Source organism: Colius striatus, chromosome 6 (genome assembly GCF_028858725.1).
Source record: "Colius striatus isolate bColStr4 chromosome 6, bColStr4.1.hap1, whole genome shotgun sequence".
NCBI classification, from domain to species: domain Eukaryota; kingdom Metazoa; phylum Chordata; class Aves; order Coliiformes; family Coliidae; genus Colius; species Colius striatus.
In genome coordinates this window covers 5,584,938-5,610,842 of record NC_084764.1, presented here as the reverse complement: position 1 = coordinate 5,610,842, position 25,905 = coordinate 5,584,938, and the positions used below count along the sequence as shown (strand labels likewise).

The 25,905-nt window shown below is 48.7% G+C and overlaps 1 protein-coding gene across 3 annotated transcripts; it reads right to left on the bottom strand.

Annotated features, from left to right (window-relative positions):
- Positions 1-1,251: 1,251 nt before the first annotated feature.
- Positions 1,252-25,833, bottom strand: ATG13 (autophagy related 13). Of its 3 annotated transcripts, XM_061997989.1 has the most exons (18): positions 25,384-25,395; positions 21,096-21,177; positions 18,890-18,970; positions 18,187-18,306; positions 17,121-17,167; positions 16,371-16,511; positions 15,083-15,123; positions 14,439-14,535; positions 14,045-14,143; positions 13,240-13,330; positions 10,761-10,859; positions 9,717-9,827; positions 8,539-8,672; positions 6,955-7,072; positions 6,252-6,329; positions 5,832-5,948; positions 5,240-5,368; positions 1,252-4,116 (listed from the first exon to the last, which is right to left on the bottom strand). In XM_061997989.1, exons 2-18 carry the CDS (start codon positions 21,162-21,164, stop codon positions 4,039-4,041), a joined length of 1,650 nt encoding a protein of 549 aa, XP_061853973.1. In that variant the 5' UTR covers positions 21,165-21,177; positions 25,384-25,395; the 3' UTR covers positions 1,252-4,038. The 3 variants fall into 3 exon arrangements, with proteins under 3 accessions (XP_061853973.1, XP_061853971.1, XP_061853972.1); XM_061997987.1 differs by lacking the exons at positions 9,717-9,827; positions 10,761-10,859 and having other exon boundaries at positions 25,384-25,832; XM_061997988.1 differs by lacking the exons at positions 9,717-9,827; positions 10,761-10,859; positions 14,045-14,143 and having other exon boundaries at positions 25,384-25,833.
- Between the last annotated feature and the right edge of the window lie 72 nt (positions 25,834-25,905).

Below are 25,905 nucleotides of genomic sequence, written 5' to 3'. Positions count from 1 at the left end.
CCTCATATCTGACTTACCAGTCTCTTTATTGGCCTGCTGTAACTCACTGGACAGTACTTGTCGGGTTGCAGGGCTCACTGCTCACTCTCCCTCTGGGGTTTTTTCATCTGGATGGTGCTTTGGGCTGCAGTCTGTGTTTTTTTTCCCCACCCCTGGGACTGCATTGCTCCCTGGACCCATCAGCAACATCTCCAAACTCTGCAGTGGGTCCCATCCATGGGCCTGGCCCCTGCACCTTGTGCCTGCCCAGGCTCTGTCTCTGCTCCCCACCTTGGACTTGGTGCTTAGAATCCCAGAATGGTGGGGGTTGGAAGGGAGCTCCAGAGCTCATCCAGCCCAAGCCCCTGCTAAAGCAGGTTCCCCTCCAGCAGGTCACACAGGAACGTGTCCAGGTGGGTTTGGGAACCTGCAGAGCAGGAGCCTCCACACCCTCCCTGGGCCAGGGCTCCCTCACCTCAACAACAAAGTTTCTCCTTGTATTCAAGTGCAACTGTTTGTGTTCCAGCTTCTACCCATTGCCCCTTGTCCTGTCACTAGGCACTGCAGAAGAAAGTGTCACCTCATCCTCCTGACACCCACCCTTTAGGTACTTATTCCTCATAAGGAAGATGCTCCAGCCCCCTGATCATCTTGGTGTCCCTGTGCTGGCCTCTCTCCAGCAGTTCCCTGTCCCTCTTGAGCTGGGGAGCCCAGAACTGGACACAGGACTCAGATGAGGCCTCAGCAGGGCAGAGCAGAGGGGGAGCAGAACCTTCCTTGACTTGCTGCCCACACTCTTCTTAACACACCTCAGGATGCCACTGGCCTTGGCCACAAGGGCACTGGCACAACTTGGCACCAGGAGCATTTCCTGCTGCTGGCATCCCCACACTACTTTTGCCACATCTTCCAGGTCTCTTCCATCAGATCAGGCCATTCCCATGCTCATTTTAGGCATGTAGCAGCACCTAAGTACGGTGCAAATTCTGCTGGTGGTGGTTGGGGGTTTTTCAGGAGCTCCAGAGCATTTGGCTTCCCAGCTCAGCCACCTCTCCTCTCCCTTCTTTGCTGCCCTCCTTCCAGTTCAAGTGAGCTCACCAGGATCCTGCCGACTGCTCCAGCAGCACCACACCCCTGCCTCCTCCTCTCTGCTGGAGCCTGCTCCGTGCTGTGCAGCCTAAGGGCAGCTCTCTGCCCACCCTGTTTCCTGGAGGAGAGAGGGAAGGTGGGGCTGTGCCAGCCCTGGCACTGCACCTGGATTAAAGCACCAACTTTGCTTACATAAAAGTTTTATTGGAAAGTTTTTCTGAATACTTGAAGTACACTGGAGACAGTTCCCAAAACAATATCACTGAGGAGCCTTCTCCTTCACCCAAAGGATCTGGAAACCAGCAGCTACATACAGACTGTCCTTCATGGAGCACTGAGCAGGCAGCTGCTAAAATCACCAGCCTTCACTACCCCAGTGTGTGGCAGGTGCCAGCAGCAGAGCACTGCTGTGCTGGTCAGAGCCCTGGAGAGCCCAGATGGAGCAACTACATGTTGAAGACTGAGGCATGTCCAGAAAAGAGGCACCTAAGCCAGCCCTAGAGCATCTCTTTATTGCTATGGCTGTCCAGCTCAACACTAGCAGCAGATACAGGCAAACTTCCAGCCTTCTGAAGCAGAAAACAAACCCCATGCCACTCTGATGTTCTGCCTCATGAGATGTGGGAGCTGGAGCCCAGTTAGGAACTGAATCAACATCTGAGCACAAGTGTTTGGCTCGAGGGACCTTCTGGCCAGGCTGAGCAGGACTGGTGAGCGTGCTGCCAGCTCCACAGCTTCTCTGAGGACAGCAGTAGCACTGGCTACATGGAAGTCAACCTCATCTGTTCTCCTCCACCAGCATTTTACCTCAGCCCAGGTGGTACCACTGGCCCATGAAGAGAAAGCTGATGGTGAGCTGTGAGCTGCTTCCTACAACTGGCTGAGCAGAGGTGAGAACCTCCTGCCCCCTTCCACCTGTAAAACAAGGTGGCTCTGGCTGGGGGGGATCAAGTCTTTGTTCAAGCCCATGTAACTTAAACCCTCCTGTGAGCTGTTTTACCTTGGAAGCTTGCTTCACTGTTTCTACATCTGATTTTGTAAGGACTGAGCAACTTCTGGGTGAGGTTGCTTGGGAAGTTGAGTGGGTTGAGTTAGCCTGAAATGTTCTGGTGGGCAGCTTTCCCTCAGTAAAGCTCTTACCTAGAGTTTTAGAGCTCATGTGGCCTCCCACTGCAAGCTGGTCAAGCTCAAAGCATGGTGTTGCTCCGACCTTACAATAAGCTCTGTGCTGAACTGGGCTCCTTGCTGTAGCAGTGGCACTGAAGTAGTGTTTGGGAGAGGAGGTGAGGGTTCCCTGGCAGGTGCCAGCCATCTCTTTCAGAATGCAGCCAAGCTGGAGAAGCTGCCACACTGCACTAGCCAGAAGGCTGGTTACTCAGCCCCCCTAAGGAAGTTAAGCTGGTTCCTCAGTCCTGAGGCAATACAACCCCACTCCTGGAGAGAGAAAGAAAGAAACCAAAGTGCTTTAGGGCAGTAAGGGGGTCTTGGAGTCACTCATTCTAGTTACACGTGGGAGGAGGAGAGGAAGACCTACCTTAAGCTAAATTTCTGTTTAGTGTTACAGTTTCTCCTCCTGTCCTTGCATCAGGTAACAGCCATGCAGCAGCCCCAGAGCCCTGCCAGCCCAGCACACTGCCCACAGCCACATCCTTACAAAAATAAAGCTTCAGCTCATCAAAAGCCACCTGATTACAAAGTACCATGAGCTTCCCCCCTCCCCTCCAAAACCTGTGCTTCTTGAAAGAGGCTGCCTCCTGCAAGGCTGAAGAGCACTGCACATTCATCCCTGCCAGCCACAACACAGCTTTCCACCCAGGCCCTGCCACTCCTCTGTGCACTTCATTCCACCCGTGGGCTTTGACTGGATGTCATGGACACACAGTCCCCAAACCAGAGCATTACATTAGAAGTCTGTCTTAGAAAATAAATATCTCTCCATCTCAGCTATTTGTCCTGCAAAGAGAGCCCAGTGCCACTGGGCAGGGTTCCCTGGCACACACGTGGCTGCAGTGATCCAGGGCACCAGGACCCAAAGTCCCACATGAACACCTTGTACAGAAAGGTTCCTTTAAAAGCAATAAATATTTCTTCAGTCTTAAGATCATCACCTAGTAACCATAAAGCAGGAAGGTTTGCAAGGGTTAGAGGAAAGAATCTTGGCCTAGTTACATAACCCTAAAGAAATAGGATTCCTGGTATGTACAGTTGCACTGGGGAAGCAGAGCCCATGAACTCAGCATCAGCACAGCCCCTGTGTGCAGGTCTGTCCCCTGGTGACCTTGGGGTGGCCAAGGAGATGTGGAAAGCAGCCTCCCCCAGAAGGGCTGTGGCAGAGACCCAGCTCCTCACACAACAAGGAGACAAAAGACAACTCGTGTTACAGAGGTCCCAAAGCTGCTGCCTCTCCCCTGGGCTCCAGGTGCTCGTGCTGAAGTCAGGATGAGACACCCTGTTCTGTGAAGTGAATGTCCTGGGCTTAAAACTGCTGGATCTGCTGAACTCAAGGACCCTGGAAATGAGCCAAAGCTCTCCATGCTCTAACAGGATCAGAGACTGGAGGAAAAAAGTCTCCTTAGCAAGCAGCTCTACCTAGGGAACTTCCACCACAGGACCTTTGGAGGGAGCACATGGCAACTTTTCACAAAGCCCCTCCACACAGAACACAGACTGAGGAGAAAACTTGTTTCATAGGTTGGGAGTTGACTTCCTGTGTCCCTCCTGAAGTCTGAAATTGCCAGCTGACCTTGAGCAGGAAAAGCAGCCCAGGCAGGGCATGGTGCAGCTGAGGAAAGGCAGCAGCTGAGCCGGTTCTGCTGCTGAAGGGAGCAACCAAAGAAAGCTCACGTGCTGAAAGGAACTGGTCAAAGTGAGACAGAAGGCAGAGCAGGGGCAATACAGGTTAGCTGTTGATGTCATTGTCTGGGATGCCTTGAGGAGGAAGAAGTGCTGCAGCAAGACAGGAGAAGAGCTTCACTGCAAGGTTTCCACAAAGGCATCAAACTCTTTGACGTTCTTCTCGTGGACTGCCAGCTTCTCTGGTAAGGAGTCCTGGAGGGGAAAGAATGGTGCAGATCAGGCCTCATTCACAGCAGACAAAAGGAAGCTTCAAACACACACTCTTAAGGTGAAAAGTTCTGAGTCATGCAACCCCCTCTCCTCTGCTCTGGGCTCCCTCTGCCACGTGCACAAATGCAGGCAGCCCCAGGTGAGTGACCCTGAGAAGGGCATTTGCTCTGCAGGAACAGGGGGTGCCCTGGGACCTGGCCTTGTGCAATTCACAGCCCAGCTGCAGCACTGACCTGCTCCTGGCCTTGCCTGCAGCAGCCCATGGCAGCTCCCAGCGTGGGGAGTCATTTTTCCCCACAGCACCTGAGAACACCTGTGAGCTCAGTGCATCCCTCCCCCAGCTGTGCCTTCCAGCAGCCACGGCAGGGTTTCACCTCTGCTCAGGCTGGGACAGCAGGGGCCTGGTGTGCCAGCAGCTCTGACATGCCAGTAGGAGGGTTTGTTTTCTTTGCATTTGCAAATATGCACATTTTGTCTGGTATGTATTGAGGGAGGAACCTCCTCTGGGCAGTTCTGAGAGGTACAGGAAAGTCATAGAGCTGGGGGAGCAGGTCCAGAGGAGGCTCATGATCCGAGAGCTGCAGCCTCTCTCCTGTGAGGACAGGCTGAGAGAGTTGGGGTTCTTCAGCCTGGAGAGAGGAGGCTCCAGGGCCACCTTAGAGCAGCCTTCCAGTACTTAAAGAGAGCTTGTAAGAAAGATGAGGACAAGCTTTTCAGCAGGGCCTGTAGGGACAGGCCAAAGGGTAATAAAGGGGGGAGATTCAGACTAGACAGAAGGAAGAAACCTTTTATAATGAGGGTGGTGAAGCACTGGCACAGGTTGCCCAGAGAAGTGGCAGATGCCCCATCCCTGGAAACATCAAAGGTCAGGTTGGACCGGGCTCTGAGCAACCTGATCTAGTTGAAGATCTCTAAAGGTCTCTTCCAACCCTACCATTCTATGATTCTATGTCCCTGCTCATTGCTAGGTGGCCTTTAAAGGCCCCTTCCAACCCAGACTGCTCTATGAATCTATGAAGATACCATTTTTCTTTCAAACTAGGAATAGGGAGAGCATGACAAAGGACACAGGAGTCCCAGCAAGAGAAATGTCAGTGTTCCATACCAAATCCTCTGCCATGGACTGTGCCCCAATGTCAATGGAGAGGCTGCTGAGTTGAGGGGGGTTCTGAAACTCCCGGTAGAACGTCCCCAGGTCCATTGGAAGGATGTCATCCTTTGAAAATGCTGGTTTCTAGAAGCAAGGACACAGCTGTTAATTCCCACTCTGAGGCACTGGCTCCCCTCTTGCCATCATCTCAGGTAAATCATAAACACCTTGGCATCACAAGTGGTAACTGGCATTACAGTTACCTTGGCACTGGTAAACCATCAACACCTTGGCATTACAACTGTTGCTGCAACCATGCAGCTTAAAGAACTGAAGAACTGTGTTTGCCTGAGCACTTGGAAGAGAGCATTTCCTTGGAATCTGTCTCCTTGAGGCATTACAGAGAGGACAGCGAGGCCAGGCACTGGTAAGGAGCTGAAGGAGTATTTCATTTGTAGCTGGTGGTGCCTGTGCAGTTGGAGGACTGTCTGTCATGGGTCTTTCCCACCCCCACTGAAAACTGCTCTTACATCATTGACCATGGTACCAGCACCTGAAGCCCATGAGAGGCAGGTGGGGAGTGAAAGCAACTGCTGAGGGCACTTACAAAGTCAATCATCACAAAGTCGTCGTGGGTGTTCCCTGTGCTGCTGCCGCTGGAGCCCTCTGAGTGTAAGCTGCCTTGGAGAGGAGAGTCAGTGTCTGGGGACTCAGGAGGATTGACCTGCCCAAGAAATCAAAGCCAGTGAGTACTGATCTGCTGGTCATGTCCTTCTGTGTGGTTTTGATGGCGTGGGGGGCAATTAGGAGGTGGGACAGTAAGCACAAGCTACAGCAGGGGCAGCAAACACAGTGTTACTCGTGTGGAGAGCTCAAGACTCAAGGTGGGAGACTTCTGGAAATCAGACACATCTGAGCAACTAGTTCTTTGCTCAAAACCCACAGTGTACTCAAGGTAGGGAACAGCATGGATGTTTGCAGAAGGGATGCTGAGAAGGCACATATTATACCTCTGGAAGAGGCTTACCATGGGGTCGTTATCTTCCAGCTCAACATTCTTGGGAGCAAACATGGCAAAAGGAATGTCTAAGTTGGCCATGGTCACCTGAGGAGATTCAGCAAACAGAGTTTCACTAAGATGCTCTGCTTACCCAGCACAGAAAAGGATACTGAAAGTCATTGTCAGGCCTGTTAAAAACTGTCCCAAGTTAAGCAGGAGGCTGACAGCCTCATTGAAAAGGCATAAAATAGATTGTATTCAGCTTACCTAAAGCAGGTACATCCCCTGGAGTGGGATTGCTAATACACATCTTGTTTAACACAGGTAAGGCTTAACAAACTGCTACACATTCAGTTCTCCTTCATCCATCCCAAAGGCCTGGAAGATCAGCCCTAGGGTCTAGGGACAGGCCTTAGCTGAGCTTAAATGCTTGCTCAGCAGGGATGAACTGCGCTGCTGCACATCCCCTTCGAAGGAGGGAGGCTTGCTATCAGCTGCCCCAGTTTAGGAAGCTGTGGTAGTGGCAGATGTTGGCAAGACTCAAGGGGAGTATCACATCCCTAAAGGACTGTGTGAAAAACAAGCCTGTGGCAAGGCCTTGTAGGGAAAGGCAGCAAGAGGCACTCTCGGGCTTGCCCTGCCAGCAGGGTGCTTTTTGCTCCTCAGTGTAGGACCAGATGAGAGAAGCAGAGTGTGATGCTGCCCTCTGAGGAGATCCACTGCTAGTTACCTGGTTAATGGGTTTGTTGACAAAAGCTCCCACCTTCCTGATAAAGATGGTCTCCAGAAGGTCCCGTGGGGAGCCACCCTTCCCCTCGCTGCTGTTGGACACGGTTTCTGTGTCCTCGCTGGGGGAGGAAAATCAGCCAGTTAGTGACTCATGGCCCAAACAGTCCCAGGCAGACCCAGGGCTTTACAGAACTCCTTCACTTCTCTGTGTTTGCTCCTGGTATTGCAAGAGGGACAACAGAAATCTCTGTCCTTGTCCCACACCTTCTTCTTCGCTCATGAGCTCGAAAGGAGAGGGGGTCACTGTGGAATCAGAGTTTGCCTTAAAGCCAGACAAAAACTGTTTTGTTGGATGCAAAGGTGCTGCCAACTGAAATAGGAGATGGGCTTTTAACTTCAGAGTGTGCACATGCACAGCAGTTCCTCTTCATCACTGTTATTTTTTCAGTAACAGAGCAGTCAGAGGTCTGTCAGGAGGTGAGAGCAAGAAGCAGGATTGTCACTCAGGTTCCAAAGGCAGAGCCTGACACCTCACTGCAGCCACTGCTGGTGTAAAGAACTCACTGTGTGGCTACTGGGTATTTCTAGGACCTGTTGTGGTTTGGGTTTGTTTTTAGTTCCCACACTGCTGAGAACTTTAAAACAAACAAAAAGAGACTGAGTCTTCTGGAGAGAGGACTGCCTAGACAGGACGAGTTCCTGTGTGACCTACTCTAGGAGGTCCTGCTCTGGCAGGGGGGTTGCACTGGATGAGCTTTCAAGGTCCTTTTCAACCCTTAAGATTCTGTGACAGTATACCCAGGGAAGTTCTAGTCCAACTATTGGTTTTGGTTTCTTCATAGCAGAGTATCTGCTGAAGGTATTTGCCTCAGAACTGTGGCACCCCAAGAGCAACTTCCCAGGAAATAAATATGATGACCAAAACAAAAGGGAGATGGATTTAATGAGCTGAGAGGGAGGTGAGTGAGGAGTGCTTGAGGCTGAATTGGTTCATTTGAAGTAACCTTGTGCCTAAAGTTCTATGAGGGGGAGCTGGGGGGGTTTAGTCTGGAGAAGAGGAGGCTGAGGAGAGACATGAGCACACTCTGCAGCTGCCTGACAGGAGGTTGTAGCAAGGTGTGGGTCGGTCTCTTCTCCCAAGTAACAAGTGGTAGAACAAGAGGAAATGGGCTCAAGTTGCCCCAGGGGAGGTTTAGATTGGAGCTGAGGCAGAACTGTTTCCCTGAGAGGGGTGTCAGCCCCTGTGCCAGGCTGCCCAGGGAGCTGGGGGAGTGCCCAGCCCTGGAGGGATCCCAAAGCCCTGGAGCTGAGGTGCTGAGGGCCATGGGTTAGTGATGGGCTTGGCAGGGTGAGGGGAGGGATTGGACTCAATGACATTCAGGGTCTAGGAGCTGTAAGAGATGGGCAAGACTGTTGCTTAGAGGGAGGCTGAAAAAGCCCCAGAGAAAGCTGCTAGTTGTTTGGGGGATGGAAAGAGAGTAGTTATGCTACAAACAACACAGAAAAAGAAGGCAAACCAAAAAGTTTGACCTTAACAAGGGTTATAAATGGGCTAGCACAAGTGCATCATCCAACCCCAACCTACCTACTAGAGGGAGTAGCTGCTGAGTAGTGGCCTCCATCCAGCGGGGTGCACATCCTCTCTTGGTCAGCTTGGGTGCCGTGTGCTGGCTGGCTGGGCAGCGGGGGGACTCCCCCCTCTTTGCCTGGACCCATCAACTGAGACAGAGAGGAAGGGCCCAGTTAGGCATCTCAAACTCAGGCCAACACCACAATGCCATGCAGAGCAGATCCTGTCATGGAGGGACTAAGTTGTAGGGGTTGTGGTGTAGGACTGGGCTCTAGCCCCAGCGAGGCTCACACAGGTGTCACAGGAGGTGATCCCCACAGCACACACTCTTTTTATTCTCCTACTCCCCTCCCCTTCAGGCCTGTTTTGCACTGCAGAGCTCTCTGGTCATGGGTTCTCTGCTTCTAGGAGTGGGAGGTGAGGAGCAAAAATCATATCCTCGTGCTACAACCTCATGAGGAGGGGACGTGGAGGGGGAGGTGCTCAGCTCTTCTCCCTACTAACCAGTGACAGGACACATGGGAAAGGTTCAAAGCTGCACTGGGGGAGGTTTAAGACTGGACATAGGAAGCATTTGTTTACCAAGAGGATGGTCAAACACTGGAACAGGCTTCCTAGAGAGGGGGTCGATGCCCAAGGCCTGGCAGTGTTTAAGAGGCAACTGGACAATGCCCTTAACCTGCTTTGAACTTTTGGTCATCAGGCACTTGGGCTAGATGATTGCTGAAGGTCCCTTCCAACTGAAGGAATCTGTTCTGCCATCCCTGTGTCTGCCACACCCTGCTGTAGCAGCAGCACCACGTGCAGAACATGGCTTCTGTCAGCATTTGTGTGATGAACAGGCAGAAGCAGGCCAGCATGGACTGTCAGGGTGTCCTGTGTGTAGGCTACAGAGCTGTGCTTGGGCAGCTCCAGGGGCAGCAGCTCTGCAAGGCAGCCACAGTCTGGCATCAATGATGTGCTGCTGTAGGCAAACAGGTCTGGTTGCCTGCTCTCTTGCCATAGTTTTTCCCCAAGCAAAGGCAGGGATGCTGAGGAGCCAGTTGTGCTTTCTCTACATCTACCTTCCATTCTGCTCATTCCTGGCAGAGAGGACAGCAATGCACGTGCTACTTTCAAGGCCTCTCTCACATACACAGGTGACACAAATGGTTGGCAGTACCAGCCACGCTTGTTCTACCCTCTACAAGTACCTGGTGAGGGTGTGCAGCATTCAAGCCACCAGCAAAGAGTACAGGATACCCCATGTCAGCTGATCCAACTCCCAGGGCAGCAGGCTGATAGGAAAGACGAGAGCTGGAAAGCTGGGAAAGAAAACACAAGAAAGGCAAAGGGAGGGGAGAGAGGAAGAGGAGGGGAAATGCCCCACAGTCTGAATAATCATGAGTCACTGAAGAAGCAGCAGGAGTCAGAGGCACAGCACAGCATATCAGGCTGGCAGAAGGATGCCAGATTTTCATTGCAATCAATAATGAAGACTATTACTCTACAGAGTTCTTATTGCAGGGGACTATGTTTGGGCTTTGACAAGAAAACTGGTTTCCTACGTGCACAGGAGGAGGCTGTGCAAGGTGTGACTGACATACAGTCACAGGACAGCTCAGCTCTACAGGCTGTTTCACACACTGGATAAAACAACTTACTAAAGGCCTGACATTTCATATTTCCCCTCCCTAAAGCAACCACATCATCATCTGTTTGAACCCATGCCCACTGCACATCAAACCAGCTGAGCTTCCAGGCCAGTTCAAATAGCTTCAGCCAAAAAATAGTGTCCCATAAATGCACTAGGGAAAGAGAAGTGGGAAGCTAACCCTTGTGACATGGCTTTGGGAATGCACTTGCCTTTCCCAGCTGAAATCAAGCCAGTGTGGTCCCCCAGCAGCACCCACTGACATCACTTACAGGGGTCTGAATGATGAATAGCACTCTTAGTCACATGAGGCTAGTTCATCTGAACAGGGCACTAATGACTGTGCAGGTTCTAGGGACACTGGCTGCTAAGAGAGAACACTCCACACTATGCTTTAATGTCCTTCACTATCAGTCCTTCCAACAGCTGTTATTTATTTAGGGGCACTGGTCCTGCCTTTGGGAGACCATCATCTGCAAAGGCACTGGAGCAGCCAGTCTCCATAACATGCCTGGCCCATTTTGGGTTCAATTTTGTACTTCCCTGTGTTTGCCTTGTCATGTTGGCACTGTGTCTGGCCATGTAGAGCATAGTGACAACTCACTTGATGTGAAAAGGCCAGTCCCATCACTGGGACCTTCAAGGTGTCCGTCACCACAGGAGGAGGGGTCTGAAAATGTGCCTTTGTGACAGTAAAAACACACTGTGCACAGACACAGACACACAGGGGAAACAAAAGAGAGAAGGGGAGAGAGAAAGAGAGAGAAAGAGAGAGAAGGGCTTCAGAGAAGAACTGTGAAGAGTTGGATGAACTGAACTCTAGTGAAGAGGCTGTGGCTGCAGCAGCCACATGCACACACAGCAGGAGCCTCAGTGCTGCCAGGAGCTTTGTCAAGGATTGACTGTTTTCCAGTCTCAGTGAACCACTCAACACAGGTAATATTTTAGGCTCCAGTGCCCACTGACAGAAAGTAACTGCCAGAAACTCTGTCCCACAGCTAATTAGAATTGGTACCAGCCAATTAGCAAGGAGGAGGCTGAGGGGGTGCCAGAAAAAGACAAAGTGTGGTTGGTTTGGGTTTGGTTTTTTTTGTAATGCACAAATGAGATGTATTTGAATCCTCTCCATCCTCACACACTCCTCATCTCCCAGCATTCTGAAGGATCATATCTTGGCAGGTTGCACCCTTAGAATAAAGGGGAGCCAGACCAAGGTGCAATTCAAACACACTGATGTGAAGAGAGAACTCTGTCAGCAGGAGTGAGGCTCCAGAAGTAAACGCTGTCTCTAAGATGGTGCTAATGCAAAAAGGTCCATCCAAACCTAGCTCAGTCCCAGACCTTCTCCCAGCCTTTTCCCTATCTAGTTGTTGGTTTCAAGAAAGCTTCATTTCTAGGTATTAACCCATGGCCAGACCTTCTCCTGAATTCTGGGCTACTCCACAGGACCCAGAGATGTTCTGTGTGAGCTCACAGAGAGAAGGTGACACCTGGTTCCTTGTATCATGCAGCTTAGGCCTCATTTTTACTGGGAAGGCAGGCAGAGATTTGAACAATTTGCCTACAGAACCACACAGTTCCCAGAGCTTTCCCCCACTTTCACTTGTCTCTAGAAAGGTGGAGAAGGAGATTATCCTCTTTTCTCCCTTCTGATTTACTTGAGAGCCGACTCTGCCGAGACAGCCTTACAGTTCTAACTGTGGGAACAAAGGCTGGCAGTTGCTTTAGAAATCAGCACACAGCATATGGCAACTCTGAGCCACAGGAAAAGCAAGAATGTAGGCTCATACTTAATGTGGATCTTCAAGGTTCATCTGGTTTCATCAAGCTTTTCCCCCCCCTTCAGTGACAGCAAAGCTTGGAGTCCCCCAGGGAAATGTCCATTTCAATGTATTTACATCCACTGTTACTGTGAAATAACACTGGCAGGAGCAAGCCACTGGAAATTTCCTTCTGAGACCTTTTGCATTTAACCCATTTAGTGAAAAGGCAGGCCACAGCTTGGCCCCAAACTCATCTCCCTTGCTGTGTATTGCAGAACAAGGAAAGCTTTACTCCCTCACTTACCGTGAGCGCTGGCTGATGGGTTCAACATTGCCTGATGCCCTGTCACCCAAAATCCACTTGGCACAAAATGCTTCCAAAGAGAAGCATCCCAAGCTCATTCATACAGCAGAATACATTCTGTTAAACTAGCCATACTCTTGAAGCAGTGGAAAGACCCACAGCAAATTCTTTCAGGTTGGAAGAGCAGTCCAAGGATACCTCAGTGTGTGTTTCACGTGGACAGCATGAGAAATGCAGAGCCTTTAGATTGTCTTTAAAGAGAATTAGAGCCACCTGCTTGGCTGGACAACAAGGCAGGACATTCCTCAATATTTCAAGTTGCACAGCAAATGCAAATCTGGCCAAGTCTTGCAAATACAGAACTGTGGAGTCTGATATAGGAGAACAGTACAAGGAGGAGGAATTGGAGTTTCAGGGGTTTGATATTCAGAGGAAACTGTTATCTGTTTGTTTTCAATTTGAAACTGAGATGAAGCTGGAATGGTGAAGTGGGAGTACAGACTGTTAAGTTCCCAATTCAGGACTATGACCCACTTTGCTGGTACTTATTCCTCCAGCTAGGTTTAGATGGTCCAACAAATGCAGCTTTTGTCTTTTTGCTGTGTTTCCATGTCTGCAGGGCAGAAACTCTGGCTGTGCTATAAGCATTTTCCTGCTATTTCAGTGTTTCTTTCTCAGTGTCAGTCTGTTGCCTCTACTTAAGCTGCCTGGCCTCAATCTCTTGAATTCCTTTTCTTGCAGCACTGGTATGTGAGTGTGGCAAGTGTGCTGCTATCCTCTTCAAGCACCTCTCAGCCCAGCTACAGGAGTATGTTCTTTCAATCTTTCTCAGTAATTCAGTCTCTGAAATTACACTCTGAGTGAAACCTGGTTAGAGATGAACAATGTAAATAACCCACACATTACATTTTAATGAGCAGCTGGAGGCTGCCTGTTTGCACAGTAGCTGATATGGGAGTATGTACACTAACACTGATTGCTCTACCTAAGAGTAAAAAGAGCCTGTTTTCTCTTACCTGAGATGGAGGAGAGGTGGAAAAAGATGTGGTACACACTTCCTGGGAATCTTCCACTGAGGGGTATACTGCAGCATTGTCCTCACCAGCTCTAGAACAGCAAGAAAAGCTTTTTTAAGCCTTTCCTTAAAGCAAGCAAACAGTAAAGCACACTGGGACAAACACTGCAGGGAGGTTGAGAGTACTGGGGTGGAGTTGAAAGGAGAATTATGAAGGACTCTCATCTGCTTGGCAGAACTGGGCAAAACAGAGTATGAAAACTGTCATTTTCCCCAGGCTCTGCTCTTCTACCTCCACACAGAAACACCTCCCTCTGTTTCTTTTTTAACTGAAGGTTTGGTTATACCAGCTAATGCTACTGGCTTAGATGTTGACAGAACCAAGACCACTGCTCCTAATCTGTGTGCCCTCACATGCATTTTAGAGCAGCCAAACCTCTCGTCTATAATGAGAACCTCAGCTCTGGTCTTTCCCCAGTGGAAGTATCTGGAGATGTGTGCCTCTGGACACGTGGTTCTACAGTAGCATTAACTCTTACACTTTCAAATTCCCAAAGGAAGCCAAGGTTAAACACCTTTTGTGTCCGAGTGCTTTTGTAAGGAATCTGGGGACAATGCTGGGGGCTTGCTGCACTCAGTCTTCTAGACACGAGGAGAAAACTGTCACCCTTCCTCCTGTGTTCAACCACATCAATGTGATGGACACTAATCCTCTTGTCTCCCTTCCCATGCAGCCAGTAAAGAGTGGAAAAGGCTCTGCACTTGTGCGTTATTGATACTTTCACCCTGGCCCATGATATCCTCACCTGTAATTGCAGGGATGCATGGGTGAAGAGCTGGGGTAGGGACGGTCCACAAAGTGATCAATGATAATCCCCATGATAGGAGGGGTCCTCTCAAACTGCCTGCAAGGCAACAAGCAATGGTGTTATTGGCCTTTTTCTCTCTGCTCTCATCCCAGTGCATGGTGCCCTCACAGAAAACCCTCGTGTCTGTTTATGGGACCAGAACACCTTTACAATTCAGCCCTGCAACTCCAAGCACACATCAGCAATTAAGCAGGAGGGAGAGTATTCTCCATGAAGGAGAATCTCAGCAGGAAAGGATAAGCAGAAGGGGAAGATTTAGGGGCTGGGAAGAGGAAGGGTTTAACAGTCTATTATTGTATAAACAGTCTCTGGCACAATGCCATTTTCTCACCTGGTTGACATGAAAGCCAGGTTGATTCTGTAGGCACAGGACAAAGTGATGGTGCCCAACGGGGTACCCACTGTCCCAACACGGACTGTCTGGAAACCTAGAAGGTTAAGGAATGACTATCAGTTTCACTGGTGATTTATCTTCCATACTTTCCTGTTCTCAGCTTATCTTATTTGTACAGTGCTTCTGTTATCCCTTGCAAGCTGAACTCCAAGGACAGGCATAGAAACTGTAACAAAGCAGCAGCAGCAGGTTGCTATGCTGGTAGGCTTCATCTGTGGTAGGCTTCATCTGGTAGGCTCACATTGCTTCCTATCTTGGTCTAAAATACTGCTCTGAAGTGCTGCTTCTTCCTGAGTGTATCATGATCTCCCTTACCAGTCCTGCCCCTTATCAACATACTTCCATATTCTTCTATGGAATCCTGATCACTAGAGTCAAAATGGCAACCACACTAGATTTTGTCAAACTACCACCATTATACCTCTCACCTAATGACATCAGCCTGCACTGGTAGATCTAGATTAAAAAGCATCTGTAAACCTCAAACTCAGTTTTCCTCATGGCACTTAGGAATAGTAATAAGTGGCTAGCCAGTATGGAAAACAGTTCTGCTGTAGTTTGTGTGTGTCACCTAGTCGTACCTTCTCCCAAGCCACTCAGTTGCACTTCACCAAAATATATCCTGCAGGAAAAGGAAAAGGAGAGGTATTAGGTCCATTGGGTACATTATGCTGTAATTATCCTTATCCCTTATTTCATTTTATGAGTTGAAAGGCTGGAACTGCTTTTCCTCTTTAGGAAAAAGAAAACCAAACCCAAAAGAAGTGGCTAGAATGCACATCTCAGAAAAATCTTCCAGCTACTCCAGAAGATGATGTGCTATGTAAAAAGGAAGGGAAAGCTGTCATCTAATCAAGTTTTTCAAGCCTCTGTGTCAAGTCTACAATTCAGAGCACAAAAGGTGAAGTGATATAAATTTCATGAATGGGTCTGAGTCTAAAAGCTGATGCTCATCAACACCATGTAAAACTGTGTTGTAAAGAGACCTGCTCTTAAGTGCCAAACCAGCAATGAAGGCAAAAATGAAGAAGTGGCTGGGATTTCTTTTGAAGTTCTCAGCTGTGCCAACAACAACAAACCTGAGATTTAGAACCATCTTATGCAAACAAGTCAAAGACCCTTCTCAAAGCTAAAACCAAAGACTGGCAGATAACAGCCATGGATCACAGGCCAGACAGATCTCAGAGGTTAGAGTTGAACTCAGTATTTGGATGAGTAAATTGCATGAGCTAAAGGAGGTGGAGCTGAGGATGTATTTTTAAAACGAAACAGCAGGAGAAAGTCTGAATCTACACTGCAAAAATATACACTGCAGTTAAGCACAATGCAGGTGGGCATTTATCCAGCACAGCCCAGACACTGAACAACTGGGTGCTAATAAGCCATTTAACCAGTGCTGCAAGCAGATTTTTTGTTACTTTTCTCAACCCAGCAGGCAAACAACAGTACTTCACAGCCTGTGCCTTGCTCTTCTTTCAATGGCTCAGACAGAGCCATCAAGAGGCTAGCTCAGAGGCTAGCAACATCTCTTCTGTCATTGATCAGAACCAGTTAAATCCAAATCATTTCAATTTATTATCGCTCATCTTCTTTTACCATGTTTGCAGCTGCACTGAGCAAGTCTAGAGTCTCTGCTGTTTGCATTCCAAATGGGGAATCATAGAATCACAGAATGGTAGGGGTTGGAAGAGACCTGTAGAGGTCATCCAGTCCAACCCCCCTGCCCAATCAGGTCCACCTAGATCAGGTCACATAGGAACACGTTCGGATGGGTCTTGAAGACCTCCAAGGAAGGAGCCTCCACACCCTCCCTGGGCAGCCTGTGCCAGGGCTCCCTCACCTCACAGTGAATTTCATATTCTGCCTTACCTGTACAATATTACATATTCATGGCCTTGTTTCCTTGAGAGTCTGTAGGCTGGAGTTACCCTGGTTATAGCGAGCAGAGACTTGAGCAGCAGAGAGAGCCGGTTGTACACGGTGTATGAGACCTTGATTTCTTTGTCACACCTGGAGAACACAAAGGAAATCATGAGTCTTTTGTTCCCAACTAAGTTGTTTGTTTGCTGGGTTTGTCATTTAAAAAAAAAACAAATCAAAATGAGTCTGGGCCAGTTGTTTAAGATCAATTTTGCTGCCAAAATGATAAAGCCCCAATGTGGCTGCCTGTTGTTGACCAAACAGCTGAGAGTTCTACTTCAGTCACTTCTTGTAGGATTGCTGGAAAATACCATGCAGCATTCTACTAGACAGAAACAGCTTTTCACTATTAAAAACATTTGTTATTACTGAGTATATGAATTCTGGTATTCAGCTGTAATAGAAGAATTGTAGAACCATAGAATAGTTTGAGTTGGAAGAGACCTTAGACACCATCTCGTCCCAACTCTCCTGCCATGAGCAGGGACTCGTCCCACTAGACCAAGCTGATCAAATCACTGGTTGATTTTCTCGATACCAATATTGAACAGTTTGACTGCTGTACTAGACAATGAGGGGCCTTCCCTCCGAAGTGTCCCAGGCCACAGAGCAGATATATCCATCAGCACCCACTGAGCGTGATTCCCCATTTCATCAGCTAGAACAAATACACACGCAAAGTGTGAAGAAGGCACTTACTTTTCATTCATTTCTAGACACCAAATTTCCAGCTCCATGGAGTCCCCCTGGATCAGAGAAAGGATGGCAAGAAAAGGCTCATTTTAGAACGTGAAGTTTTTGACATCTCATTAATGATCAGCAACAGCCACACCTCTCAATCATAGAATCACAGAATGGTAGGGGTTGGAAGGGACCTTTAGCAATCATCTACTCCAACCCCCCTGCAGAAGCAGGGTCACCTAGATCAGGTGGCATAGGAACATGCCCAGGTGGGTCTTGAAGACCTCCAAGGAAGGAGCCTCCACAACCCTCTGGGCAGCCTGTGCCAGGGCTCCCTCACCTCACAGTGAAATAGTTTTTTCTTATGTTTAAGTGGAACTTTTTGTGTTCCAGCTTCATCCCATCACCCCTTGTCCTGTTGCTAGGTACCACAGAAAAAAGGGATGTCCCAACCTCCTGACACCCACCCTTTAGATATTTATAAATGTTAATAAGATCACCCCTCAGTCTCCTCTTCTCCAGAATAAACAGCCCCAGTTCCTGCAGCCTTTCCTCATATGAAAGACGCTCCAGTGCCCTGATCATCTTGGTGTCCCTGCTCTGGACTCTCTCCAGCACTTCCCTGTCCCTCTTGAGCTGGGGAGCCCAGAACTGGACACAGTACTCCAGATGAGGCCTCAGCAGGGCAGAGCAGAGAGGAAGAAGAACCTCCCTTGACCTGTTGCCCACCCTCAAGGAAGATGTTTCTCCTCACTCCCACTTTCTTGCAATGCAACAGCAGAGAAATGCACTGTAAGTCTCACAGCACAATCAGCACATGTGAGGGAATACCTTTCTCACAATGGCAAAGCTCTTAATGGTCTAAGAAACTCAGTCTTGCTGCTCTATCATTTGTGGTTTTGGCCTCAGATCTTTGCAGTGAGTTGCTTCTGTTAAACAATCCATTTCTTTTCATTAGCACACTACCTAGCTTTATAACTAGAGACATTTTCACATTGTCTTGGACTTTAGGGCAGGAGAGAGGTGATTTAGGTGACTTAAGATTCCAATTTAAAAGTGGCATCTCTTTTGAGTCAGTTCTCACCTCTGAGGTTTTGAGGGAAATCTCCACGCACATAGAGCGTCCAACAGCAGGTAGTTGGCCTGCCAGGGCTTTCTTTGCTTCATGAGTAACCTCTGGTATATCTTTGATTGCCAAGTTGAACTGCAGGATGAAAGAGATGATTCAGTTTTTTTGAGTTGAAAAACTGCCTCATGGTGCACTGCAGACAGACTCATAACTAGGTCAGTGTCCCCTGAAATATTTATTGAACAGAAAATTCCCAGATGAGCTCAGGCTTTTCATATTTCTTTGGCTGCTAATTCAGATGTTTTTCTTGATCCTGCCATAAAAATCACATTTTCCCCTTGCTTGAGTCCTGTCTTCACCCACAGAGTCTCTTGAGTCTCCTCATCTTTTATAAAGCCTGTTACTACAAATTCCTGATTTGCAGAGTTGCAAACTTTCTGACAGAAGAGAACTCATCACACACAGCAGATCTTGGAAATGCACCTCAGCTCCAGGAGCTGCTGAGAAGTATCATTTCTCTCTCCTCCAATCAACCCTTAAAAGCTCAGAGTGACATGTTGCAGGAGAACAACAAAAACACCACCTCCAATGAAACACAATCCAATACAATCTTACTCTATCAACCGTTATTCTAGTCTGCAGGAGACTAAAACAACTCAATTGTGTTCTCACACACACACACAAACCCCAACAGTTGCTTTAAAAACCATGCTTTTACCCAGTCAGAGCCTGTTGGGGAGGAGGAAGATCGGGTGCAGATTTTCTCTCCAAGTCGGGCCTGGACAATTACTTGTACCGTCTGGAACAGAAATGAGAAGAGACCACACTTATGTTTTGAGCTCAGCAAAACCCTCAGTTCAAAACCTAAATCAGACAGATACCAAGCAAAAAAAGTGCAAGGGCTGACTAGGATGTAGAGAAGTAGAGTCTGCTGTGCAAATCTTCGAGTCTAACCAGTTTACTACAAGCACCAGCTAAATGTACTTCAGACAGAAAATCACCTTAAGCTGACCAATCTCTGTAATAACATGATGTCCTGGTTTTGGCTGAGATAGAGTTAATTTTCTTCCTAGTATCTGCTACAGAGCTACCTTTTGGGTTTATGCTGAAAAGAATATTGATAACCCAGGAATGATTTGGTCACAGCTGAGCAGTGCTCATGCAGCATCAAAGCCTTTTCTTCCTCTCACCCTGCACTGCCAGTGAGGAGGTGCACAAGCAGCTGGGAGGATATTGGCCAGGACACTTTATCTGAACCAGCCAAAGGGCTATTCCATACCCTAGAGGGTCATGCCCTGTGTATCAACTGGGGGGAGCTGGCAGGGAGAGGGAATTGCTTCTTGGGCATGATTGGTCACCACGTGGTGAGCAACTGCATTGGGCATCACTTGTGTTCTCTTGGGTTTTATTTCTCTCTTTGTTATATTCCTTTTCATCACAATTATTACTATTAAATCACAGAATCACAGAGTGATGGGGGTTGTAAGGGATCTCTAGAGTTTATCCAGCCCAAGCTCCTGCTAAAGCAGGTTCCCCTCCAGCAGGACGAGGCGGGCTTGGAAACCTCCAGAGCAGGAGCCTCCACACCCTCCCTGGGCAGCCTGTGCCAGGGCTCCCTCACTTCAGCACCAAACAAGCTTCTTGTGTTCAAGTGGAACTTTTTGTGTTCCAGCTTATACCAATTACCACCAATCCTGTTGCTGGGCACTAGAGAAACAAGTGTCACCCCATCCTCCTGACACCCACCCTCTAGGTACTTTTAAGTGTTAATGATGTTCTCCCTCAGTCTTCTCCAGGCTTAACAGCACCAGGTCGCACAGCCTTTCCTCATAAGGAAGATGCTCCATTCCCCTGATCATCTTGCTGTCCCTGTGCTGGCCTCTCTCCAGCAGTTCTCTGTCCCTCTTGAGCTGGGGAGCCCAGAACTGGACACAGGACTCCAGATGAGGCCTCATCAGGGCAGAGTAGAGGAGGAGGAGAACCTTCTTGCCCACGAGGGCCCATTGCTGGCTCATGGTTAGTTTGTTATCTATCAACCAGCACTCCCAGGTCCCTCTCCTGGAGCTGCTCTCAGCAGGTCACCCCCTGCTTGTCCTGGTTCCTCCCCAGGTACACTTGCCCTTGTTGAACCTCAAAAGGTTCCTCTGCTCAACTCTTGAGCCAATCAAGATCTTACTGAATGGTATAATATTACTGTTGTTATTATTATTGTTGTTATTGTTATATTTTAGTTTTAATAACTAAACTAAACTAAATTTAGGGGTTTTTTCCCCCTGGATCTCCCCAGGCCACTGGGAGTGGGGGCAGTGGGTGACTGGCTGTGCAGTGCTTACTTGCTGCTTGGGGTTAAACCACAAGTCAATTTTGCAATCAGGAGCTGCAGAGTTTTCAGTAATACTGCATCAAAATTTACAACTAAATCCTGAATGTGGACACCTAAACAAAAGTCAGGTGACTGTAGATTTTGAACATACCTGGTGTCAGACTATCTGCTTGCATTTATGTACCAAGTGAGGCTAAATCTTAAAGCTACATGTCAGCATAACTCAAAAGAACATTCTGGTATTATTGCTTTTGGATGAGATATAAAAACTTAGGTAGGCTGAATAGAAAGAGTGGGGTCCAACTGAAGATACTAACAGCTGCATGGTTGGATGTGTTGATAGGAGCCCAAAGGTCAGAGAGGTGCAAAGTGCTTGTAACTGATTCTACTTCTGGGGGAAACAAGAGGATCTGAAGGTAGAAAAGGTGTTTTTTCCAATTATTCTCAGGAATCCCCTGAATTTGACATCAGCTTTTCTTGCTGATGCCTTTAGTAAAGCAAACAAACAAGACCTAAACACCAACCTTGTTACTCCAGCCACAGCAAGAATGGCTTTTGTTAAACAGGAATGAAGGCATTTGCCCACAGGAGAAAAAGTTACCTTTAAAGCAAAAAATTTGATGAACTTGTCCAGGTCCTTCCTGTCCTGGGAACTGAGATCAGTGTCCATTGCATATGGCAATCTGAAACACAGCAGAGAGAATGAGAATTAACTCTTCCTTCAGTTTTCTGTTTGGATTCCAAGGTTTCAAAGTATCTTGCCATTAGAGGCTGCCCTGAAAGAAACAAATGAACAAAGATTCAAAAGGCCTCTGCCTGCCAAAATCCTGCCATGCCAGGAACTTTGGGGAGTGGGTGAGGTACGAAGTTTATCTTGTCAGAGCAAAAGATACTAGAAAATAAACAATGAAGTAGGCTCATGATTAGAACTGGGAATCAGTTCTCCAATTTGGATAGCTTAATTAAAAAGAGAAAACAATAACCCCCTCCCAAACACCTCCTCATCATACTGACTGGATTCTAGAACCTGTGTTTCTCAAAATCCAATTGTTTCTAGCAATATAATGAACTTTCTGGCTTGGGATAAATCCCACTTTGTCTGTCTCTCAGACTCTTCCTGTGTAAGTTAATAACCATCTAGAGACACTGGGGAGGAATGCCTTAATTAGCAGCATTAATTGTATTTTTTGCTCATAAGCCTTCACAGTATTAATTCCCTTAATTCCTGGTGCTGTTTTTGTTTTGGGAGAGCTGGCCAGCCTGAAGCAGCTTGTCCAACAGCAGGTATTTAGGAGAGGCCTGCTCATCACTGGAACGCTGCAGCTGCCTTGCAGACAGCTGCTCTACTCAGCCTTGGAGCTTTAAGCAGCCTGAACTTGGAGGAAGGTACACTATTTATGCTAGGCAGGACAAAGGGGCTACCAGCCCTGTTCACAAAGAAAACATCACAGACTCTTTAGTGACTACAGACACGCAGAGCTTCTCCTTCAAATATCTCACTTTACCTCCAATGGCATTTACTGCTGTTATGTTTTAGGCAGTGAGATAAGGGCACTGCATTTTGTAGAGAAGAGTGCTGCCTTCTGAATGACTCTAAGGACACGTAATGTGGAAAAGTTCCCAGGCTACATTCAAACTGCATCTCCTAGTGCTGCCCTGTTCTCAGTACAGAAGACAATTTAATTTGAGAACTCAACATGAGATGCATTATCAGATTATCTTTGTCCATTTCAATCTCCTCATCAAAAGTATGATACTTTCTTTCCCTGCCTTTACCTCCACTAGACAGAGGTTAGGGATCTTTTCTCTGGGGGTGGGGATGCAAAAGGAAGTCTGGGTGTCTAATTGATGCAGCACTCTAGCTTAAAAAAATTACCTTTTAGTAGAGAAGCTTCCCACTACACAAAACCCCCATGAGGTGAGAATGACCTGTCGTTATTCTTTTGACTTAAGCAAAGCACTTTAGGGGTTGAGAGGATCTGAAAGTTACCACAAAACCTGGCTGATATGGGCAATAAAAGGCTTCATTAACAAAAACCCAACATCTTTTTCTCAGCGAAGGGAATGCTGGCATTTAAACAGCAGGAGAAATCAAGTCAGCTTGTAACGTGAAAAGAAGTGAGAGGGCATTTCTGTGTGAGCCCTGGAGAAAGGATCAAGGAAATGTCTGTGTATCTATATATGTGTGTGTATACATATATGTACCCTGATGATGTAGGAGAGGTGTCAAATGAAGCACCTACATTTGCCTTATGGAGCTGGAAAAGAATTCTGGTATGGACTACTGCAAGGCATTCAGGAGCTAATGGAAAGTGTTAAGCTCACTGGTCTGTTAGGAACAGATAGAGAGCAGATCATCAGCATAGTTCTCTGTGCAGGGTAGGAATTAGATCCAAAGACTACACACCCAAATATCTCTAGGGAGGAGAGAAACTGCCACCTGTCTGAGATTCAGGGTTCAAAGAAGGAGAGCTTTATGCTCCTACCCTGCTGCAGTGGAACTGGGATTCCTCCTGCAACATCTCTATCTGTAGTGTTCACAAACTCTTCCTGCATCACCTATTTTCATGCTGTTGCCTTTATTTGTATGCCTTTGTCTCCACTCTCCTCCAAACAGAAACATCAGAGGCAGATGTTCAAAGGAGAACTGCCCCATGGGTCTATTGACTAAGGTTTTATCCTTTCTCACAAGGCTGTGAAGCAGAGAATACCAGGCTTAGGCAGGAGTGAATACCAGGCTTATCCAGCAGTTTAACCTCTAAGCATTTTGCCTTAGGTGCTCTTATTTGTATTCGCCAAGGAGCAGCACAGCCCAGCTTGCCGGCACCCTATTTGCATGACGCAATGAACTGCAAGAGCCCTCCCCTCTGGAGAAACTACAGCTCCCAGCACACCACTGCCTGCAGATTCCTGGAAGCCAGGCACACCACGGGTACACAGCAACACCTCGGAACACCTGCAGTACAGCACGTGCTTCCTACGTGGGGCTTTGGTGTGTCCATCAGTCTGACTCACGTACACAAATAGGGAAGGAGCAGAAGCACCTGGCATATGCCAGGCTGGGGAAAGTATATCCAGGCTGCTTCTGACACCTCCCTCCTCTGAGATTTCACTCTGTGTCACAATGTGGAGTCATCAAGCTTTCCTTTCAGATAGATATTTATCAATGCAAAAGAATTACTCATGGCTCCTATCATCCCAGAGTAACATTAAAAAGACCAAAAGGAGGAAAGAAGAAGGGTTGCTGCTGTAAGGAGAGGGCTGTGGACAGCTCTTAGCCCAGCTGCACGAGCCCAGTTACCTGACTGTGCCCCCCAGATCAGGCTCCTTGTTCCTACCACTCTTCCTTTGTATAACACAGGACTCCAATCCAATCTCTGAGGATCTCCTCTGTGAAGCTCCAGAAAAGCCACATTGAATCATGCAGCTAAACAGGAAGCACGTGCAAGTTTCTGAAGCTTTTAATAGAATGCCTTTGATAAATAGGCTTGACTGCCAAGAAAACTTTCCTAGAACACCCCCTTCAACGACCACGAAGCTCCACTGCAAGCAGGTATTTTGAGCACATTAATAAGCGACTATAAAAAGATCTCTGTAAAGGCAGCTCTGTTTCCAGGCTGGCCCTACAAGTCAAGCCCCAGTATCCTACAATTACTGCAAATTAACCTCCATTTTGCCTTCTTAGTAGGTTAGTCAGAAACTTGGGGTGAGGGAGAGGGAGGGAACAGTTCTGTATGTCAAGTGTGTCACTCTCATTCTCTGAAGTTTATGGATTTTTTTGAGAGAGCAGTTTCTAGAACTGTTCACTTGATATAAAGATTCCAATGAAATGGAAAGCAGAACAGGAAAGAGATTTACTTCACAACCAATCCAGCTTAGGAAATACTAAAGTCAGCACTGCCACCTCCACTGGCTTGAAAACAACAGCATCAAGTCATTCCTGTTGGCTGGCATTGACATTCTGTACTTCTCTAAGAAACTGTGTCAGTTCAAAGGTCCATCCCCTCTTTTTGTTTGTCAGGCCAAAGTATACAGAACTAGGCTAGAATCTGCTTCTGTGTACCCTGTACTACAGCCTCCCATACAATCACCAAGCCTCAACTCCTCCATTGAATACATCTTGGGAAGGGTTGAGAGTATACACCACCATTTAAGCAAAACAGGGTGATCCTGTGTGACCCTTCTGGACATCTAAATACAGCCTGGCTCATCTGAATGACTTATTTCTTGCCACAAGAAGGAGGGTTCCACCAGGTCAGGCCACTCCAGCAATAATTGGGAGATGCTCTAAACTTCACTTTGCATAGCTGACATTTTCAGCTAAGGCAGTAATTTACTGTGTTTTTTCCCCCTTACATTGTGTCTAGTCACAACACTTTAGAGGTCTGTAGGCTTAGGCCATCGTGTCCCTTTTCTACCTGCTCCCTGAGACAGGTGATGTCTCTGCTTCCCGAGTCTGGAATGACTCTGGCTGCACCCCAAGAGCCACAGCTCCAGCAGGAGAGAAAGATGTGATGATAGGTAAACCCCGGATCTTTCCTAACAGCCATGTTACAGGAAAACTAGACCATGGCATCTCAAGTTCTACCATCTCTAACACGCTCTGAAGCGTTTCGATTTTAAACGGCACCGCTTGGTGATATTTAAAGCACGCCACATCCTTCCCATGTCCACGGACAGTCACCGGGCGCCAGGAAAACAAAGCCCAGCCGTCGCCCCGCACGGCTGCTGCACACCCCGGCTTTACCGAGCGGCGAAGCGAGAGTAAAACGGAGCCGCGGAGCCGCAGCCAAAGGCTTCAGCCGCGCGTGTCGATCCCCTCCCCCGGGAGCGCCCCGGAGCCCCGCCGCGGCGCGGCCCTCCCGGCAGCCCCGGCGCGGCCGCGGTACCTGCGAGGGGGCGGCAGTGCTGGCGGCGCGGCGGCTCATCCCGGGCCTCCGGGGGCCCGGCTGCCCAGGAGGGGCCCGCAGCCCCGCTCCCCCGCCGTGTCCCGGCGTCTCCTCAGCGCCCCGCACGGGCACGGGAAGGGGCGGGGGATCCCCGCGGCCCCCGGCTCGGTACCGGCGCCTCCAAGCCTCAGGGGCCGCGCGGCCGCCTTGGGGCTCCAGTCAGTGGCCCTTCTCCTCCTCCTCCTGGGGTCCGGGCCGGCAGGGGCCGGTCAGCCGGCGGAGATCGGTCAGGCAGGCGGCCGGCGGGCTCCGCCGCGGGTGTCAGCGCCTGTGGGGCCGCGGGGCCGGCGCCGGGGATCGGGCTGCCTCTGCCTTCAGAGCCGCGGCCTCCGCCGCGCCGCCATCGCCGCCGCTGTTTGTTTTCATCCGCTGCGGGCGGGGGGAGGGAGGGAGGGAGGTGTCTGGGTGTCCGCCGCGGCACTTTCACACCGCCCCGCCGCCGTCACTCCCCGCCCCCCCGCG

Excerpts from the sequence above, each read along its gene's own strand:
- ATG13 (XM_061997989.1), bottom strand. The coding sequence starts at position 21,164 with ATGGACACTGATCTCAGTTCCCAGGACAGGAAGGACCTGGACAAGTTC. Across the intron at positions 15,124-16,370 it reads GAATATGTAATATTGTACAG|GATATATTTTGGTGAAGTGC; the intron begins GTAAGGCAGAAT and ends CTTTTCCTGCAG. Across the intron at positions 5,949-6,251 it reads TGGAAGATAACGACCCCATG|GTCAATCCTCCTGAGTCCCC; the intron begins GTAAGCCTCTTC and ends TTTCTTGGGCAG.